Consider the following 22284-nt stretch of genomic DNA (forward strand, 5'->3'; position numbering starts at 1 on the left):
CATCTACAAAATGGGGATAAAATTAGAATACAGTTTCTTTTTTTCCTTTTGTTTTTTTTTGTTTGTTTGTTTGTTTGTTTGTTTGTTTGTTTAACACGGAGTCTCGCTCTATTGCCCAGGCTGCAGTGCAGTGGCGCAATCTTGGCTCACTGCAACCTCCGCCTCCCAGGTTCAAGTGATTCTCCTGCCTCAGCCTCCCGAGTAGCTGGGACTACAAGCGCATGCCACTACGCTCGGCTAATTTTTTGTACTTTTAGTAGGGACGGGTTTCATCGTGTTAGCCAGGATGGTCTCAATCTCTGACTTTGTGATCCACCCGCCTCAGCCTCCCAAAGTGCTGGGATTACCAACGTGAGCCACTGCACCCGGCCAGAACCCACTTTCAAGGATTAAATGAATTAATATACGTGGAAACGTATGCTAAAATTAGCTCCAGGCACATATTAAGTATTTGATAATATTAGCTTTATTGCTTTTTAAACAAACATTTCCTGGTGCTGACTGTGTGACTTACACTGTGCTGAGTCCAACAGAAAGAGGAAGGTGAACTGCGTATAGTCCCTAGTCTCAAAGAGTTCGCAGTTTAAGGGGGGATATAAAAAAGGAAACTGGCCCAGCACAGTGACTCACACTTGTAATCCCAGAGCTTCGGGAGGCTGAAGTGGGAGGATTGCTTGAAGCCAGGAGTTCAAGACTGCCCTGGGCAATATAGCGAGAACCCATCTCTAGAAAACAAAAAAAAAAAAATTAGCAGGGCATGGTGGCGCATGCCTATAGTCTCAGCTACTCAGAAGGCTGAGGCAGGAGGATTGCTTGAACATGGGAGGTTGAGGCTGCAGTGCACTTTGATATCTGTACTCCAGCCTGGGTGACAGAGTGAGACTGTCTCTAAAAAAGAGCGTTGGGTTGGGGAGCAGTGAGTAGATTGCTTTAATAAAGTATGCTGGGGAGAAAGAGAAGTCTGAATGTGGAATGGTTAGAATGGTGAAGTGGATCAGAAGACAATGGTGCGTTTCCTATTCCCAGGCTGGTGGAAAAAACCTCAGAGAGATAACACCTAAACTGAGGCTTGAAATAGGACATCTTCACCAGGCAACCAGGGTGAGGGCAGGACTGGAGGAATCCAGGAAAAAGGAATAAAGGCATAAATGTTCCCTCAATTAGGGGAACTGCAAGTACTTCCGTGTCGCTGTACTGTCAGGGACAGACAAGAGGTAGAAGAGTGGTTAAAAAATGAGATGTAAGAGACAGAGAAAGACTAGGCTGTGGAGGACTTCCAATGTTAGAACACCTACTTGGGTCTCACTTAATGGTCTCCAAACCATCTTATGTGTTTGCACACCTATCAGGAAAAACTTGATCATATACTCCCAAAACATATATACTTATTCATTTACGCATTATATAAATATACTGCTGAGCAAATATATTAGGTATATTATGAAGCATATAAAATATTAATCCCTAAAAGATGAGGAAAAAGCCCTAAAATAGAGTGTGAATATTATTTTCCCACTCCCTCTCGATTTGTCTCCAGCATCCCCTGGGACATGTGCACCCCTCTTTAGAAATAAGCGTGGGCCATAATAGGGAGACGTGGCAAGGTTTTAAGCAAGGAGAGGTGATTGTGAAGTGGTAGTGGACTGGAGGGGCCAGCTAGGTGGCCAAGAGCTGAGTAGGCGAACAGGGGCAGAATCCACGTAGGGGATGCTGAAGGTGGGAGCAGGACAGTGGTAGTGGATGTGAGAGACCATCGAGGGAGAAACAACCTGACTGTAGTGGAGAATAAGTAAATATAGATGGTGTTTACCTTTTTTCAGCTTATTAGACCTGGTAGATGATAGTACCCTGTTGAGGTGATAAACAAGGGAGCTGGAGCAGATAAAGAGAAAGCTTAGTGGGGCCTCATTAGCCAGTATCACACTTTAGTGTGAATTACAAAAAGGCCCCTGGATTTGGGTAGAGGGACTATCAGATTTACCAGATTAGTGAGCCCAGCACAAGCAGAATATCCGCCCTTGTTCAGCCCCGCTTGTCCCTGTTAGTTGGGAGGAGGTTCTTGTGCCATCAATAATCTGTACAACCTCAAATGCAGCCCTAGGGTGGGCCTAGGCTGTGCCATCAAGAACCTCCCAGCACTTCCCCTGGAGAAGGATTGGGTTAGAGGAGGGAACTGGTATGGAGTCAGAGTCAGGGAGTTTGGGGGAGAAGTGCTGAGGCAGTCAAGGAGGGCTCCCTGAAAGCAGGATTTCCATATGGGTAAGATTTGAAGGGACCAAGATCATTGCATGTTGGGACCCAGGCGAATCGAGGACTGAAAAGAGCAGGCATGGGTCTGGAGTATGGGGGGCTAACCAGAGAAGCTGGCAGTCAAATGATGTAACAGCCAAGTAGTCAGGCAGAATTTCGATTTTTGCTTCAATTGAAAAAAACACCAAAAGAATTTTTTAAAAAAATTAAGCAAAGCAGGCTGGAGGAAATGTTCTTGGGCAGACTCTGTGGAAAGTATGCTGGCTGGAGGCAGCACACACACAGAGGCCCCAGTGTCCTGCTGCCAGACCAGCTCCACCCTACCCCCCTCACACCCCAGGAGACCTTGGGAAGGTGCCAGCTCGGCCCACCCCCCACACTAGCCCAGCCACAGCAATACTCTGTTTCAGTTGCCTAGAAACACTTCTTCCCTGAGTGGTCTCTTCTGCCACCTGCCTATCCTCCCCCAGTGTTTCTGGAAGCTGCTGCCTTGGTCAAGCAACTTTACTGATACCTGTGCCTCAGTTACTCCACTTATAAAATGGAAACCGTTGTACTCGCCTCCTACAGAGTTGCACTAACTTTCTCTAGGACACCCAACGATCACTCCTCAAAGGCCAGCTCTGAGCCATCTCTCCCCTTTTCAAGATTTGTCCAAGACTCTCCATTCTCCATGGCAAAAAGTCTTTGCTGCTGTATGAGCTCATTGAGTCTTGTGTTCAAAGCCCCCTATTCTCTAGGCCCACTCAACCACTCCAACTTTCTCTCCATACTTCCCTTTCCTGCCCCTCCACTCCAGCCAAATTTAACTACTTGCTGTCCCCTGAAACACTTTCTGTGTTTTCTTGCTGTCTGTCCAGGATGTCCACTCCACAAATAATTGTTGAGCACCTCCCTCTGTTCCAAGCCATATTCCAGGCACCAGGGGTACAGCAGCAAACAAAGTGGTAAGAAGTCAGACAGATTGTGGATGTCTTCTAAAGATGGAGTAGAAAATCTCTGATGGATTGGATGTGGATTGTGAAACAAAGAGGAGAATCCAACATGACTCTAAGATTTTTAGCTGAGCAACTATGTCCTGAAACAAAGATACCAGAGGAGGAGCAGATTTTGGAGGGGAGAGTTATCAGGAGCTCAGTTTTGGATATGTTCAGCTTGAGGTGTCTATGGAACATTCTAGTGGAGATGTCAAGTAAGAAATTGCATGTATGGGTCTGGAGTTCAGGGCACAAGTCCACACTGGAGATACAGATTTGGGAGTCATCTGTATATAAATGGTATTTAAGGCCATGGTGCTAAATGACATCTCCTAGAGAGCCAATGTAGAAAGAATAGAGGACAGAAGGGGAGAGGGAGGGAGGGGAGAGGATAAAAGGTTGACAGCAGAGCCTTGGAGTGTTCCAAAGGTTTAGAGGTTAGGAAGAGAACGAGCCAACAGAGGAAACTGAGAAGGCATGGCCAGTGAAGATTATTTATCCATAACCTCCTTGTCTTTCAGGCCTAGCTTCAGGGCCACCTTCTCTAGGACCCTTTCCTGAAGACTTGGCCAAAAATGTTCTCTCCCTTCTTTGAGCTTCTTTTCACTTTATTACCTTCCTTAGAGAAATGAGGAAAATGGGGGTAAGCAAGTCTGCTTGTAACTCATCAGTCTCTGAGCTCCCTGAGGACAAGTCCTCCTCCCTAGTCAGACCCTGAAGCCTTTGCAACAATTTGCACACTTCTTTCACAATTTTTACCACTTTTACCACCCATAGTATTTACTTAATATATTTTTATATTAATATGGCCATATTATTTACCCAATATATTTTTTCAACAGTTATACTTTCTGAGATGATCTGAGTTAGTCTTATTCTGAGCAATAATATCTATGAGATCATGGGTTTAATGTGCTAGTTGTATTTTAATAAACATTACTGTAAATACATAACAATGATAACAAAAATATTCGATTATATCATACCTAAAATTATGTTGTGTGCCAAAAGGTAGAATTTATTCAACACTTTGGGAAACACACAACTCTAATACCAGATCCACCATATGCTGTGTGGCCTCTATTTCCCCATATGACAAATGGAGATAATGATAACTACTTCACTCTGTATCTCCCTCTCCTTTCCTCTTCTTCTCTTCTTGCCACTCACACTGGGGCTTTATGGCACTGTGTTGTTCTTTCTCTTTCCCTGTCTCTATCCTCCTCCTCTTTCTACCTCATGTGTCTCTTTCTCTGCCTCTGACCAACTCTTTATTTTCTCTGTCTCTGCTGTCCCTCCTCTTTCCTGCCCCATTAGGACCATCAACAATAAAGTCTACATTGCAGAAGTCAAAGAGAAGCACCAGGCAAAGAAAATCTATGAAGAAGCCCATCAGCAAGGAAAGACAGCTGCTCACGTAGGCATCAGGTAAGGCCCCATCCAGTCCAAAACATGACTTAATAATCTTAGCTGTGTGATAAGGGGAGATGCACGTTCTCTCTGGTCCTCAGTCTCCATCTCTGCAGAGTGGGGACATGACCTCTACTTCATAGGATCATGTGAAGAATATGTGAGTTAATGACTATCAAAGCCTATAACAGGGTGGGTGTTCAATAAATGGAAATTTATTTCCCCATTTCCACTTTTCTACTGTCAGCAGATTGTGGCTTATTTAAGAATTGGCACCTTCCGGGAAGGTTATATGCAAGTGAGATTTTTCTAAATTGAATTTTGTTTCCTGAGTTCCATTCAGCAGGCAGAAATGTATTGTCTTCCTTCAGTGTTCCCTCCCAGCTTCCAAGAGAGTTTCATGGAGCGAAAGCTTTAGCTTTGGCTCCAGCAAACTGAGTTACTGCCATATAAACAAGCTCCTTCAAAAGCATAGGGGAGGGGATAGTGGGAGGGTCTATTTGAAGGGGATGAGGCATTGTATGTAAATTGAAAACTCTTTTGTAAAATGAATCATTAGACCCTAGTTGGTCTGTTCTATATTCAGATCTTCATGGACTAAAGTTCCCTTGAGGGTGGACCACCTGTGAGATAATTTAGCAAGCAGAATATTTAGGAGGCTGAATGAGGGAGGGAGAGGGAGATTGATAAGTGGATGCATGGATGACGGACCATGGCCAGTGACTCAGTTGAACCAGAAGCCTAGTCAGGTCTGCTGGGACCAGGGTTGGGGGGAGCAAATCTAGGTCATCTAACAGCCCCTGTACTCCTCAGAAGATCCCTTTCTCTTCCCACCCTCCTCCTTTTCCTGCCTAGGGACCGGGAATCAGAGAAGTTCCGCATCTCCACCAGCCTGGCAGCAGGCACAGAGGTGACTTTTTCCCTGGCCTATGAGGAACTGCTTCAGCGTCACCAGGGCCACTACCAGCTGGTGGTGAGCCTGAGGCCCGGCCGGTTGGTGAAGAGGCTGAGCGTAGAGGTTACAGTGTCAGAAAGGACAGGCATCTCCTATGTGCACATACCACCCCTGAGGACCAGCCGCCTGCGCACCAATGCCCATGCAAGTATGTGGGCAGCACTATAGGTCACCCATCAGACTGGCCTTCACTGAATGAAAACCTTCCCGATTCCACTGGGTTTCCCTCTAGTGCCACTTCTGCTCCGTACTCACTGCCAAGTTCTTTCCTGATTCAGTGAGAAGAGGGCATGTTTGAAGGTGAAAATATTTGGATTTTAACCTTGGCCTGGTCCTTACAAGCTGTATGACCTGGCACATTACAAACTTCCCAGACTCTTGATTTCCCTAAAAAAAAAAAGTCAGTGATAAGGGAGGGTTTGCTGGGTGGGCTAATGAAATTAAATCGTGTGTTAACCATGCTGAAGGCTGTAGAAGCCACACTGGCCAAATCATGCTTTTCCCTGGATCCCCACTGAGAATGGCAGGACAGTGAGCGCACAGCAACTGCAGGCTCCCTGGAGGACACCATCTCAGGCCCTGAAGGGAAGAGAAGCATCTTGCCTCAGAGACTTGCTTCAAATATCACCTACAGGTTTTGGAAGGCCAGACTGGCTACATCAGAATCACAACATGGGCTTCTAGAAATGCAGATTCCTGGAGCCAAACCTTCAGGGTCTGGTTCAGTAGCATGGGGGTGGGGCCCAGGAAGCCGTGTCATCAACTAGTCTCAGGCGACCTTGATGTCCAGTCAGGTTGGAGAATCACGGAGCTGGCCTGCTCACCTCATCTGAGATGAGAGGACAGACGCAGAGAAATCCCTGGCTCATGTGGCCGCCCCTCTAAAGCTGCTTAGCATAGGAGGTCCCAACTCATTCAACTGTTGACCCAGAGAGGCACTGGGGTGGACAGTGGATGTAGCAGACACAGACAGACACAGACTGGATCCAAATCCCAGTGTTGACACTCCCTTGATGTGGGACCATCAAAGCCAGTCACTCCACTGCTCGACTTCACTTTTCCCATCTGTAAAATGGACGAGATGCCATCTACAGCTCAGGACCATTGTGAGACTTTGAGAGAATTCCTCCCTCCCAATTACGTGGTGCAGAGAAGATTGCATGATCATTGTACCCGTTAGGACTAGGTGGCACTCACTGAGATGCAGGTATGGCTCCAAACGCTTTACATGAATGGCCTCATTTATTTCCAACAGCACTGCCTATGAAGTAGGAGCTGTGGTCATGCCTGCGCTGTAGATGAGGAGCCAGAGGCCTAGAGAGAATGAGTCGCTTGTCCAGGGACACACAGCAGCAGCCGGGAGCTGGGCCCACAGGCCATTTGAGTTCCTGCAGCCTGCATTCTTCAGCCCTAAGCTATAAATGGCAGGTCCCTCCCCCATTCTCCTTAAAGGTTAAAACAGAGGGTAGAACCAATCCTGTGGGGGAGAAAACAACAAAGAGCTCTGAGAGGAAGGAAGCCAAGGGAATGTATGTGAGCAGGCGCCTCAGAGAGTATGGGGCTCAGTGTGCCCCTGAGCTTCCTGACAGCTGTAGCAGGAAGGGGGGGGGCAGAATTCCCAAGTTTCCATTTTCTGGAAAAAAGGAGGCACAGTGACATTTCTAAATGGACATTTGTCTTGGATTCCAGAGAACTTGCTCTTGTGGCCAGCTCAGCAAACATCCGGGACTAGAGATTCATCTGTTATTTCATGAGACTCTAAAAGGCTTGTTCACACACGTGATGCCCAAAGTCAGAAGGAAGAGAGGGAAGAAGAAATATTAAATCAGATCCAGAGGACAACCTTGCTAGGCTGCTGTTTCCCACAGCAGTGGGGGGATGGGAGGAGACCTAGACCTTGTCTGTGTGTCTGTCTGTCTCTCTCCTGGACACACTCTTACTGCACTGCCTCTCTGGGAGGAGATGTGGGCTGCTGGTCTCCGGACATGCCATGCCTCCAAAGACTTGGCCCCAGGTTGCATGGAAAATGAGGCAGGGTGAGGTTGCCAGCGAGGGCCACATTTCCAGGGCCTGGGAGCTGAGGGCCAGGCTGGGTCTGTCCAGCTGGGCTCGATGGAGGAGGCAGAGAGGAGCTGGCTGTGGGACTGGGAGAGGAGTCTGGGGCAGGTGGAAAGATGTTGTAGGCAGGAGGCACCAGAGGTTTTGGTACCTCCCCAGATAGTGCCCCTTGTGCTGCCCTTTCACTGGTTCTTCTGTCTAGCGAGTCCTTCGTACCATGCCGTCCCAATCCTCCCCACCCATACAGGTGAGGTGGATTCACCCCCATCTACCAGGATCGAGAGGGGAGAGACCTGTGTCCGAATCACCTACAGCCCGACATTGCAAGACCAGTCGGCCATCTCTGACTCAGGCATCATGGCTGACTTCCTGGTTCAGTACGATGTGGTCATGGAAGACATCATTGGAGATGTGCAGGTGAGGGGGCCTGGGAAAGGAGAGAGAGGATGGGCTCTGGAGTCAGACAGGCCTGAGCAATGCTCAGGCCTCTCCAGCTGTTCACTCCAGTTTCCCTAGGGATAAGCGAGAGCTAGCAAACAAGGATAGGCTGACGTGAAAAGACACATGGCTTCAACCTGGAGAGGCACATCGAATCCCCCAAAGGATTGTAGACCTGGAACTGTCTCCAGTGAATCTAGTGCCCAAAGGACCCATCCCTGACTGAATCAAGTCATAGCCTACTCAAAAACAGTCCTTCTGCAAAGTAAACCCTTGGCCACTAATTGGGCATCCGTGTTCATGGGCTCTCATGCATTCTGCAGCTCCTATACTCTTCTGTGTTCTCTTGGGCTTCCTTGCTCTCTGTCGCCTTTTAACAATCCTTATTGCTTCAGTGAAGCCATCTGCCTAAACAGGGAGGCCTTCAATTGTGAGCCTCCACATTCATGAAGAAAGAGCAGAGGTCCCACGCTCTTTCAGATGAGAAAGCACAGAGCACTGATCCCAGGGCCCCAGCGTGAGCACAAAGATGGTGGGGCAGCCTGAGACATCTGGTCCCACTCTGCCTCTCCCACCACAGAACCCTCAACCCCAGCACACAAACCACCCTCCAGTTGCCCCACACCACACCACACCACACCTTTCTCCAAAACACCCGAGCCTTCCTCTCATCTGTGTGAGCATTTGCTCATGGTGGCCGCTGCCCTGAGAATGACTTCTTCCTCCCTGGTCCACTGCTCGGCATCCTCGTGTTCCTGAAACACTGCCGAAACACCTCCTCCTTGATGACTCCATTCCACCAACAATTCATTTGTCTACCCTGGACTAAAAGTGTCCTATCGTTAAACCTCTTCTCGTGCAACATTCATTCATTCATATGTTGAATGAATATGTGGACTAGGCCAGTCCTGTACTCATTGAATCTGACAACTCACAAGGGAGTCGGACACAGCCACTCATCTCCCTCTGCCATCACCCCATCCTGAAGCACCCAGATACACAGAGCCTTGACAGTCATCAGATGTTGTAGTGTGTGTGTAAGTATGTCATGGGTTCTGTGGGGGTGCCAGTGGAGGGGGGTTTCAGGACCATCATCCTAAAGGAGTTGGAATTTAAGTAAGCATGGGAAACATGAATTGGATGTATCTGCAAGTCGGTCAATAAGGTGAAGGGAAAGGCATGCAGAGAGAAGGAACAGCATGTGCAGAGGCGGAGAGGTGTGGCTCAGTCTGTTGTGTAGGGGGAATAAAAGTTATTCTCCTGCCAGGATAGGAGCTGAGGGTACCTTGCCAGCAGGTGGCAGCAGGGCCTTTAACCTGGTGGGTGTGTTTAGTTCTTGGAGGTACCCCTCTGCTCGCTCAAGCTTTACCATCACCACAGCTGCTTGCAGTTGAAATATAGATGGAAGGCATTGACCAGTACAACCAGGAACTTCCATACACTGTGAGCTCTTACCCCTCCTGACACCTGCCAGGAACACTCAGTTCATCTCCCACTTCCTATTTGAGTGTGCCCTTTGTTCAAAGCCCAGCACATCATCAGATCATCCACCCCGCTGGGGCTCACTGGGCACCTAATCTGTGTCATACCTTGTGTTGGCCGACATTGGGAACCCAGAAGGGTATCACATACACAGCCTACTTATCGTTTCTGAGTGAGACACAAAAACCCAATACTGACACTAAGGTAGACGTGCCCTTCCCATGACACACAAGGTAGGATAGAAGCCATAATGAAGAGGAAAGGCAGTTCCAGAAGGTTCCCTGAAGGCGACTAAGGCTGACCTGTGTGTTATGGAATGAATAAAAGTGGGCCATGGGACGGGGCCTGTGGGAGGGAAAGGCATTCCAGCAAAGTGGGGGCGGCACAAGAAAAGAAACAGGCTGAAACTCACCAAACCTGTGTAGGGAATTGCAAATAGCTTGGCGTTCTGGAGCAGAAATTTGAGATGAAAAATCCAAAGAGCCACATAGAAGGCTGGAGAGTCCTGCAGGGCAACAAAAGGAACATGGGATTTGTCCTGTAGGTGAGCAGGGAGCCATGAGAGAAAATGACATTGTGAGGTCGTGTTTACAGGGTCTCAGCCACTGCCTCCAAGCAGCATGGATGGGAGAGGTCGAAGTAGAAGAGGGAAACCTGAGAGAAATGAGACCTGAGCTTGGGCTTTGTCAGTTAGGGATGAAGACGAGGGTGGCCTGGAGAAGTATCCAGCAGAGAAAAGCAACAGGAGGCTGATTGGCTGCAGGGAATGGGGGCCACCCAAGGACTGAAGGCAACACTCAGATTTATCTCCAGAGTGATCATGTGGATGATGGTGCCCCTGACCAGGAAGACATAAAAGGGCCACGTCGGGGCAGGACAATGAATTCATTGCTTGGGCAGGATGCATCAGAGGTTTCTTGAAACATCCTGGGGCACAGGTCCAACAGTGAGTGTGCACCCACTGGTAAGGGGCAACTGTGGGAGCTCTAGACGGGAGAAGCGATGTGGATTGATTGGTAGGGGTCCTGTGGTGGAAGCCAAGTGACAGAGGGAGGTCACCCAGGGAGCATGTGTGGAGCCAGAAGGGAAAATCCCTGAAGGCACAGCTAAGGTGAAGCGGCCCAATGCAGCAGCTATGGATACCCTCATCAACTGCACACAGCCTGCCCCGAGCCCCAGTCCCCAGCAGTTCACTCCATTGAGCTGCACCAGCATAATCATTTTCTTTTCATGCTTCGACCTGACAAATATTGGGAAGCACTGCGAAGGGAGTGGGCAGACAGAGGCGGTAGGAGAATAAGGAGAGTTCACTGTCACAGATCGCAGGGAAAACTACTTTTGAAGATAGCAGAAGTCATCCATGTTCAGCTGTGATGTTCATGGGTGGGGAAGGCAGTCCCAAGAGACTCAAAATACAGACGTTGGGTTTGTTTTTTAGTAAAGTTGTTACTTTTAATTTTTGAGGGTACACAGTAGATGTATATGTTTATGGGGTAAGTGAGATGTTTTGGTACAGGCATGCAATCCGTAATAATCGCATCACAGGGTACCCATTCCCTCAAGCATTTGTCCCTGTGTTACAGACAATCCATTCATACTCTTTTACTTATTTTTAAATGTACAATTAAATTATTATTGACTATAGTCACCCTGTCGTGCTATCAAATACTAAGTCTTATCCATTATTTCTCACTTTTCTTTGTACCCATTAACCATCCCTGCCTTCTCACCATCTCCCCACTACCCCACTACCCCCAGTCTCTGGTAACCACTCTTCTACTCTCTATCTCCATGAGTTCAACTCTTTTATTTTTTAGATCCCACTAATGAGTGACAACATGCGAGATGTGTCTTTCTGTGCCTGACTTATTTCATGTAACATCATGATCTCCAGTTCCATTCATGTTGTTGCAAATGACAGAATTTCATTCTTTTTTGTAGCTAAATAGTACTCCATTGTGTATCTGTACCACCTTTTCTTTATCCTCTCATCTGTTGATGGACACTTAGGTTGTTTCCAAGTCTTGGCTATTGTGAACAGCACTGTAACAAAAAGGAGGGTACAGATATCTCTTGGATACACTGATTTTCTTTCTTTTGGGTACATACCCAGAAGTGGAATGGCCGGATTGTATGATAAAGCTCTAATTTTTAGTTTATTGAGGAGCCTCCAAACTGTTCTCCATATGGTTGAACTAATTGACATTCCCACCAGCAGTGTATGGGAGTCCCTTTTCTACACATCCTCACCAGCATTTCTTATGGCCTGTCTCTGGGATAGAAGCCATTTTAGCTGGGGTGAAATGATATCTCATTGTAGTTTTTGATTTTCACTTCTCTGATGATCAGTGATGTTGAGCACCTTTTCATATGTCTGTTTGCCATTCGTATGTCTTCTTTTGAGAAATACCTGTTCAAATCTTTTGCCCTTTTTTGATTAGATTTTTAGACTTTTTTCCTATGGAGTTGTTTGAGCTCCTTATGTATTCTGGTTATTAATCCCTTGTGAAATGGGTAGTTTGCAAATATTTTGTCCCATTCTATGGGTTGTCTCTTCACTTTGTTGATCATTTCCCTTGCAGTGTGGAAGCTTTTTAACTTGATGTGATCCCATTTGTCCGCTTTTACTGTGGTTGCTTGTGCTTACTGGGTATTATTCAAGAAATTTTTGCCCAAACCAATGCCCTGGAGATTTTCCCAGGGTTTTCTTGTAGTATCAATAGTATCATAGTTTGAGGTCTGAGATTTAAGTCTTTAATCAATTTTGATTTGATTTTTGTATATGGTGAGAGAGAGGTCTAGTTTCATTATTCTGCATATGGATATCCAGTTTTCCCAGCACCATTTATTGAAGAGACTGTTCTGTCCCCAATGTATGTTCTTGGCTTCTGTGTTGAAAATCAGTTCACTATAGGTTAGTGTATTTGTTTCTGGGGTCTCTATTGTTTTCCCTTGGTCTATGTGTCTGTTTCTATCCCAGTACCAGTCTGTTTTTGTTGCTATAGCTCTCCAGTATAATTTGAGGTCAGATAATGTGATTCCTCCAGTTTTGTTCTTCTGGCTTAGGATAGCTTTGGTTATTCTGGGTCTTTTCTGGTTCCATTTAGATTTTAGGATTGTTTTTTCAATGTCTGTGAAGAATCTCTTTGCGATTTTGATAGGGATTGCTTTGAATCTGTAGATTACTTTGGGTAGTATGGACATTTTAGCAATATTGATTCTTCCAATCCATGAACATGGAACATCTTTCCATTTTTTAGTGTCCTCTTCGATTTTCTCTAACAGTGTTTTATACTTTTCATTATAGAGATGTTTCACTTCTTTGGTCAAGTTAATTCCTAGTATTTAATTTTGTTTGTGGCTATTGTAAATGGGGTTTCTTTTTAATTTTCTTTTTCAGATTTTTCACTGTTGGCATTTAGAAATGCTACTGATTTTGTTTTGTTGATTTTGTATCCCGCAACTTTCCTGCATTTGTTTATCAGTTCTAATATATTTTGTGGGATCTTTAGGGTTTTCCAAGTATAAGATCAGATGATCTGCAAACAAGGATAATTTGACTTTTTCCTTTCCAATTCGGATGCCCTTTATTTCTTTCTCTTGTCTGATTGGTCTAGGTAGGCCTTCCAGTACTTTGTTGAATAACAGTGGTGAAAGTGAGCATCCATATCATGCTCCAGCCCTTAGGGGAAAGGCTTTCAGTTTCTCCCCATTCAGTATAATACTAGCTGTGGGTCTGTCATATATGGCTTTTATTATGTTGAGGTATGTTCCTTCTATCCCCAGTGTTTTGAAGGTTTTTGTCATGAAGAAATGTTGAGTTTTATTAAATGCTTTTTCAGCATCAGTTGAAATGATCGCATGGTTTCTGTCCTTCATTCAGTTGATACAATGTATCACATTGATTGCTTTGCATATGTTGACCCATCCTTGCATCCCAGGGATAAATCCCACTTGGTCATGATGATCTTTGGAGTGTGTTATTGAGTTCAGTTTGTTAGTATTTTGTTGAGGACACTCACATCCATATTCATCAGAGTCATTGACCTATAGTTTTCATTTTTTGATGTGTCTTTGGTTTTGGTATCTGGGCAATACCGACCATGTAGAATGAGTTTGGAAGTATTCCATCCGCCTCTATTTTTTGTAATAATTTGAGTAGGATTTGTATTGGTTCTTCTTTAACTGTTTGGTAGAATTCAGCGGTGAAGTCATCAGGTCCTGGTCCTTTCTTTACTGGGAGATTTTTTTTTTATCATGGCTTTGATCTTGTTGCATGTTATTGTTCTGTTCATGTTTGAATTTCTTTATGCTTCAGTCATGGTTAGGTTGTATGTGTCTAGGAATTTGTCCATTTCTTCTCGATTTTCTTTTTGTTAATTTAACTTTTAAGTTCAGGGGTACACATACAGGTTTGTTATATAGGTAAATGTGGGTCATGGGGGTTTGTTGTACAGATTATTTTGTCACCGCAGTATTAAGCCTAGTACCAATTAGTTATTTCTATTTTATTATTATTATTATCATTATTATTATTTTGAGACAGAGTTTCACTCTTGTTGCCCAGGCTGGAGTGCAATGGCGCAATCTCGGCTCACCACAACCTCGGTCTCCTGTGTTCAAGCGATTCTCCTGCCTCAGCCTCTTGAGTAGCTGGGATTACAGGTGTGTGCCACCACGCCCAGATAATTTTGTATTTTTAGTGGAGATGGGGTTTCTCCGTGTTGGTCAGGCTGATCTCGAACTCCCGACCTCAGGTGATCTGCCCGCCTCCAGTTTTGAAAGTGCTGGGATTACAGACATGAGCCACTGCGCCCAATCCCGTTAGTTATTTTTCCTGATTCTCGCTCTCCTACCACACTCCACCCTCTGACAGGCCCCAGTGTGTGTTGTTCCCCTCTATGTGTCTATGTGTTCTCATTATTTAGTTCCCACTCATAATTGAGGACATGCAGTATTTGTTTTTCTGTTCCTGTGTTAGTTTGCTAAGGCTAATGGCCTCCAGCTTCTTCTCTGTTCCTGTTAAAAACATAATCTCATTGTTTTTAACGGTTGCATACTATTTCATGGTGTATATGTACCATATTTTCTTATCCAGTCTATCACTGATGGACATTTAGGTTGATTCCATGTCTTTGCTATTGTATATAGTGCTGCAATGGACATACGTATGCATGTGTCTTTATAATAGAAAAACTTACACTCCTTTGATTATATACCCAGGGATTGCTGGGTCAAATGCTATTTCCGATTTTAGGTTTTTGAGGAATTGCCACACTGTCTTCCATAGTGGTTGAATTAATTTGTGCTCTCACCAACAGAATTTAAGCATTCCCTTTTCTCTGCAACCTTGCCTGCATCTGTTGCTTTTGGACTTTTTAATAGTAGCCATTCTGACTGGTTGTGAGATGGTATCTCATTGTGGTTTTGATTTGTGTTTCTCTAATGATCAACGATGTTGAGCTTTTTTTCATATGATTGTTAGCCGCATGTATGTCTTCTTTTGAGAAGTGTCTGTTCATGCTTTTCCTTACTTTTTAATGTGGCCGCTTGTTTTTTTTCTTGTAAATTTGTTTAAGTTCCTTATAGATGCTGCATATTAGACCTTTGTCAGATGCATAGTTTGCAAACATTTTCTTATGTCTGTTCACTCTGTTGATGGTTTTCCTTGCTATGTAGAAGCTGTTTAGTTTAATTGGATCCCACTTGTCCATTTTTGCTTTTGTTGCAACTGCTTTTGGCATCTTCATCATGAAATCTTTGCCCTTTCCTGTGTCCAGAATGGTATTGCCTAGATTGTCTTCCAGGGTTTTTATAGTTTGGGGCTTTACATTTAAGTTTTTTAACATCTTGAGTTAATTTTTGTATATGGTATGAGGAAGGGGTCCAGTTTCACTTTTCTGCAAAAGATTTGCCTGTTATCCCACCACCATTTACTGAATAGGAAACCCTTTCCTCATTGCTTGTTTTTGTCAGGTTTGTTGAAGATCAGATAGTTGTAGATGTGTGGCCTTATCCTGGGTTCTCTAGCCTCTTCTAGATTTTCTAACTTATTGGCATATAATTGCTCATAGTAGGCATTAATGATCCTTTGAATTTCTGCAGTATCACTTTGTAATGTCTACTTTTTCATCTCTGATTTTATTTATTTCGATCTTCTCTTTTTTTAACTAGTCTGGGTAAAGGTTTGCCAATTTTGTTAAACTTTAAACAAAAGAAATCCTTTTTGTTTCCTTGATCTTTTATATTGTTTTCTTCATTTCAATTTCTTTATTTGTATTCTCATCTTTATTTTTTGTTTCCTTCTACTAATTTAGGGTTTGGTTTGCTCTTGCTTTTCTGGTTCCTTAAGATGCATCGTTATGTTGCTTACATTTTTCTTCTTCTTTGATGTAGGCACTTATAGCTATAAAGTTCCCTCTGAGAACTGCTTTTGCTGTATCTCATAGGTTTTGGTATGTTGTCTTTACATTGTCATCTGTTTCAAGAAATTTTTCAATTTCTTCATTGACCCACTGTTCATTTAGGAGCATGTTGTTTAATTTCCGTGTATTTCTATATCTTCCAAAGTTCCTTTTGTTATTGATTTCTAGTGTTATTCCATTGTGGTCAGAGAAGATGTTTGATGGTATTTGAATTGTTTTAAATTTTCAGTCTTGCTTTGTGACCTGATATATGGTCTATCTTTGAGAATGAATCATGTGCTGAAGAAAAGAATGCATATTCTGCAGCCATTGGATGAAATGTTCTGTAAATATCTATTAGGTTTCTGAACTATAGTGCAAATGAAGTCCAATGTTTCCTTGTTGATTTTCTGTCTGGAAGATGTCCAGTGCTGAATGTGTGGTCTTGAGGACTCTAGTGATTGTCATGTTGGAGTCCATCTCTCCCTTTAGCTCTAATAATATTTACTTTATATATCTTTGTTCTCCAGTGTTGGGTACATATATTTTCACAATTGTTATATCCTCTTGCTAAATCGACCCCTTTATCATTATATTGTTACCTTCTTTGTCTCTTCTTGTAGATTTTGTCTCTGTATGGCTCCTCCTCATCTTTTTTGTTTGTTTGTTTCCATTGGCATGGAATACCATCTTTCATCCCTTTATTTGTAGTCTATGTGTGTCTTTATAGATGAAATGTTTTTCTTATAGGCAATAGATCAGTGAGTCTTATTTTTTTAATCCATTCAGCCACTCTATGTCTTTTGATTGGAGAGGTAAGCCCATTTACATTTGATGTTATTATTGACAAGTAAGAATTTATTCTTGCCATTTTGTTATTGGTTTTCCTATTTTGTTTTTTTGTTTTGTTTTGTTTTGTTTTGTTTTGTGGTCTGCTCGTCCTTCTTTTTTCCCTTCCTGTCTTCCTTTTAGCAAGATTATTTTCTTTGGTAATATGATTTAGTTTCCTACTTTTTTATTTTCTGTGTATCCTTTGTATGTTTTTTGTTTTGAGGTTACCATGAGGCCTGTCAATACTATCTTATTAACCATTATTTTAAGCTGATAACAACTTAACACTGTTTGCACTAACAAACAAGCAAAAAGAAAACTAATAAAAACTCTATGCCTTAACTTCATCCTCTTGCTTTTTATTTCTTTGTTGTTTCTATTTGTAATTCCTTGTACTGTGTCTTGAAAAGTTGTTTACTTAGTACTTTTGATTAGGTTATCATTTAATCTTTCTACTTAGCATGAGAGTGGTTTATATGCCACTGTTACACTGTTATAATATTTTGTGTTTTTCTGTGTACTTACTATTACCAGTGAGTTTTGTACCTTCAAGTGATTATTTATTGCTCAGTAATGTCCTTTTCTTTCTGATTCAAGTACTCCCTTTAGCATGTCTTGTAGGACAGGTCTGGCAACGATGAAATCCCTCAGCTCTTTTTTGTCTGGGAAATTCTTTATTTCTCTTTCACGTGTGAGGGATATTTTCTCCAGATATACTATTCTAGGGTAACAGTAGTTTATTCCTTCAGTGTTTTAAATATGTAATGACACTCTCTCAGCCTTAAAGATTTCCACTGAAAAGTCTGCTGACAGAAATATTGGAGATGTATTGTCTGTTATTTGTTTCTCTTCTCTTGCTGCTTTTAGGATCCTTTCTTTATCCTTGACCTTTGGGAGTTTGATTATTAAATTCCTCAAAGTAGTCTTTTTTGGGTAAAATCTGCTTGGTGTTCTGTCACCTTCTTGTATCTGGATATTGATATCTTTCTCTTGGTTTGGAAAGTTCTCTGTTATTATCCCTCTGAATAAACTTTCTACCCCTATCTCTTTCTCTATCTCCTCATTAGGGCCACTAACTCTTAGATTTGCCCGTCTGTGGCTATTTTCTAGATCGTGTAGGCATGCTTCATTGCTTCTTTTTTTTTTTTCTTTTGTCTCCTCTGACTGTTTATTTTCAAATAGCCTATCTTGTAATTCACTAATTATTTTTTCTGCTTGAACAATTCTGCTTTTAAAAAACTCAGGTACAGGCCGGGTGCAGTGGCTCACACCTTTAATCCCAGCACTTTGGGATGCTGAGACAGGTGGATTACTTGAGGTCAGGACTTTGAGACCAGCCTGGACAACATAGTGAAACCTTGTCTCTACTAAAAATACAAAAATTAGCTCGGCATGGTGGCACATGCCTGTAATCCCAGCTACTCGGGAGGCTGAGGTGGGAGAATCGCTTGAACCCAGGAGGCAGAGGTTGCAGTGAGCCAACATCGTGCCACTGCACTCCAGCCTGGGTGACAGAGGGAGACTCTGTCTCAAAAAAAAAAAAAGACTCTGGTGCATTTTTCAGTATGTCAATTGCATTTTCCAGAATTTCTGCTTGATTATTTTAAATTATTGCAATCTCATTGCAATCTCTTTGTTACTTTCATCTGATAGAATTCTGAATGCCTTCTCTGTGTTATCTCAAATTTCTTGGAGTTTCCTCAACACAGCTATTTTGAATTCTCTGTCTGAAAGGTCACATATCTCTATTTCTTCAGAATTGGTCCCTGGTGACTTATTTAGTTTATTTGGTAATGTCATGTATTTTCCTGGATTGTCTTGATACTTTTAGATGTTCTTCTGTGTCTGGGCATTGAAGAGTTAAGTATTTATTACAGTCTTCACCGTCTGGGCTTGCTTGTACCTGTCCTTCTTGGGAAGGCTTTCCAGATATTCGAATGTATGTATATGTTGTGATCTAAGCTGTATCTGCTTTAGGGGCACCCCAAGCCTCGTAATGCTGTGGTTCTTGCAGACTCATAGAAGTATTGTCTTGATGGTCTTGGACAATATCTGGGAGAATTCTTTCCATTACCAGGCAGACTAATTCGCTTTCCTTACTTTCTCCCAAAGTCTCTCTCTCTCTCTCTCTCTCTGTTGTGAGCCACATGAAGCTGGGGGTGGATTGACACAAGCACTCTTGTGGCCACCACCTATGACTGCGTTGGGTCAGACTTGAAGCCAGCGCAGTACTGGGTCTCACCCAGGCCTGCTGTAACACGTCCCGGCTTCTGCCTATGTTCACTCAAGACCCTGAGGCTGTACAATCAGAAAGTGTCAAAAACAACCGGGCCTGTGTCCTTCACTTTGGGATAGTGAGTTCCCTCAGGCCCTGGGTGGATCCAGAGGTGCCATCCAGGAGCCAGAGACTAGAGTCAATCACCTTAGAATTCTACCTGGTTTTCTATTGTCCTGCTGGTAAACTGGCAGTCAAACCACAAAATACACTTCTTCTCACTCTTCCTTCCCCTTTTCAAAGGCAGAAGAGCCTCACCTCATGGCCACTGCCACCACAACTCACAAGGAATACTGACAGATAACCACCGATGCTCCCTTAAGGCCCCAAGGTTCTTCAGTCAGCTTGTGCTATATGCTGCCTATCCTTAGCCTCACCTTTCAGGGCAGTAGGCTCTTCTCTGGCCTAGGGGAGGACCGGAAGTTGGATTCTAGGCCATCCAAGAGCCAATGCCTAGAATCTAGGACCTTAAGAGCCTGCTTGGTGCTCTACACCCTTGTGGCCAAACTGGTACTTAAGCTTCAAGACAATGTCCTATTTACTTTATCCTCTGCTTTTGTAAAACATAAGCACTCTCTCCTAATAGCCACTGCAGCTTGGAATGTGCATCACCTAAAGCCAGCAAGTCTCAGAGTCTCACCCAAGGCCCTCAATGTAGTACCTGGGCATTATTGTTGGCTATTCAGGGCCCAAGGGCTCTTCATTTAGCAGGTGAAGAATGCAGCCAGAACTGGGTCCTTCCCTTCAAGGCAGCAGGTTTCCTTCTAGCCCAGAGTGTGTCTAGAAATGTGTTTTGGGAGTTAGGGCCTGGAAAAGGAGCCTCACAACTCTTACTGGTGCTCTATCCTGCTGCGGCCGAGCTGGTATACAAGATGCAAGACAAAGTCTTTTCCACTCTTCCCTCTCCTGTCTTCAAGCAGAATGAAGGGGTCTCTTTTGGAGCCACAAGCTGTGGAGCCTGGGGTTAGAGGAGGGGTGATGCTAGCACTCACTTAACTGCCCCAGCTGGTGTCTCAGTAGGTTGTGTGCCCCCTAAGTCCACTGTCTCTGGGCCCAGTTCAGCACTAGGCCCCTACTAGGAGTTGCAGTCCTTGTGTCTAGGCTGTCTTTCAAGTTTATTTGGAGCCCTAAAGCACTTTAGCCCATGGTGGCAAGGCTTGCAGGAGCTCAAGTGCCAACTGCTGACATGCTGACATGGGTAATTCATGTGTAGCTAGGACTGTTTTGAATGCTTCCTCCATATGCAGGCATCAGCCGAGTTTGGTTCAGTTTTTTTTGTTGTGTTTTTTTGTTTGTTTGTTTGTTTTTTAGTGCTCTAAAAGGGCAACACTGAGGTCAATGCCTCACAATAGCTGCGCTCTCCCTCCCCTAACACAAAGAAATGCTCTTGCACACCGTGCCTCCTCTGCTGGGGGCAGACTTGGAGGGTGGAATAGGGGTGGTGTCAGCAATTCAAGACTGTTCTTTCAGTGCCTTTTTCATTGATATGAACTTAAAACCAGGTACAGAGCTTTTGGTTCTTTTGAAGGTGCTTATTTGTGTGTAGATGGTTGTTAAATTGGTGTCCTTCCTAGGGGTGCGATTGGTGGAGCTTTTTATTCCACCATCTTGCTTCACCCCTCTTCCAGCCACTGAGTTTGGAGGCAAGCTAGTCACGGTTGCCTTTAGTGAGGGAAGTGTCTATGCGGGGTGGGCACAGTAGCTAGTCTGTGGTGGTCCCCGGGAGTGATCTTCATTTGAGCCCATTGAGGGTGCCCACTTTCTCAGCCTGTGATGCTCCAGGGAAAAAAGAGGCTAGAGAGAAGTTTGGGAGTGGACTGGGGACAAGAGCTAGTCTTAGTGCATGGAAAAGACAAAACAATTCTATATTTCAAGGAAGACCCAGTGGGGTACATGTTAAAGGGGGTTGGAGAGAGTGGACCTGAGGAGTACTGGAGGGGCTGGGCACTTGGAGTGCATGGGGTCCAAGGCAGGACCACCTTTCCTTAGGCTGAGGGAGGAGGTGTATGGGGATGTGGACCCTGTAGAAGGGTGGGGTGGGCAGTCAAAGTGTCCCTGGCTCTGTGCTCTTAATTCTCTCCTTGAGTCAGGTAGGTAGGATGGAATGACTGCTGAGGTGACTGGGAGAGGTTGGTGAGCAAGGTCCTGCCCGTGGGTTATGTGATAGGAAGTGGGGGCCCCGGTGGGCATGGGATCAGGGAAAGGTAGGCATGAATTTCCTGGGAGCTCTCACCAGCCCAGGTGTGGGAGGTGTGCAGAAGCCACTGGGTTCCGCTCTTGGATTGGGCAGTTGTAGTGTGGGTGACACAGGCCTTTTTGAACTGTACCAGAGTGCCAGGATTAGTGGAGACAGAGAATGCAATTGCACATGTGAATTAATTCAAAGGCTGGAATGGAGGGGAAGAACAGGATGTCCTCCCATCTTCTCTTTCCCCCTGAGAAGGAAGAGGCAATGTCCAGCCTTGTGGTCAGAGAGTGCCTGAAGGGCAGAGAGGAGCAAAAGCCTGTGACCCTGGGCAGAGCCTCCTTCAGCTTCAGGGGAGCACAGACCCTCAGCCAGCGCAGACATCCCTGAGCTGAGCTGAGACTGGTCCTGAGGGACCCTCCTAGCCTCCCTCCCCTTCCCTCAGCTGTCCCAGCCCGGAGGCTCAGCAGAGGGAGGAATGGAGTGGGGGAGGGGAGTCAGCAGCCAATCACATCCAGGACAGCCCAAGGCATCTGTACCTGGTGTAACCAATCCCCTCTGAATAAACAACTCACTCTGCTTAGGCTCCCTCCTCCTCTCCCTGCTCTGCCCAGCAACAGCAGAAAGGTTTTAGGAGGAGAGGGAGGCCCTGCAACTCCCAGCCCCTGGCAGCAAAGAGCTGGGCCCCAGGCTCACTCTATACAGGGAGGTTAAAACAATACTTGAAGTTCCTGCAGCCCAGGCAAAATATCCCTAGGGACCCTTAAGGCTGTGCAAGCCCAACTCTCTCACAGACAGGAACTCACATATTGCAGAGATCCTGATCCTTGGAGTGCTGGGCTACAAGCCTGTCTCATTCCCTCCACAGCTCTGGGGCAGGCCCCGGGATGAAGGTCTGAATGGCAGAGACGTGGTTCTGGTGAAGGAGATGGACAGTGAGCAAACAGTCACACACATGCCTGTTTAGAAACAGTGAGAAGTCCTGGAGTCCTGGGAAACAAAGCACAGTGTTATGAAGG

At 44.8% G+C, this 22284-nt stretch overlaps 1 protein-coding gene across 1 annotated transcript in view; it reads left to right on the forward strand.

Annotated features, from left to right (window-relative positions):
- The window catches only part of LOC105493774 (inter-alpha-trypsin inhibitor heavy chain family member 6), a 43716-nt gene that overhangs the window by 1473 nt on the left and 19959 nt on the right, over positions 1-22284 (forward strand). The window contains exons 3-5 of the mRNA XM_011761667.2: positions 4545-4655; positions 5493-5740; positions 7898-8067. Of these exons, the coding sequence (XP_011759969.2) occupies positions 4545-4655; positions 5493-5740; positions 7898-8067 (529 nt within the window). The remainder of the gene's footprint in view (positions 1-4544; positions 4656-5492; positions 5741-7897; positions 8068-22284) is intronic.

This window comes from Macaca nemestrina, chromosome X (genome assembly GCF_043159975.1).
Source record: "Macaca nemestrina isolate mMacNem1 chromosome X, mMacNem.hap1, whole genome shotgun sequence".
Lineage (NCBI taxonomy): Eukaryota > Metazoa > Chordata > Mammalia > Primates > Cercopithecidae > Macaca > Macaca nemestrina.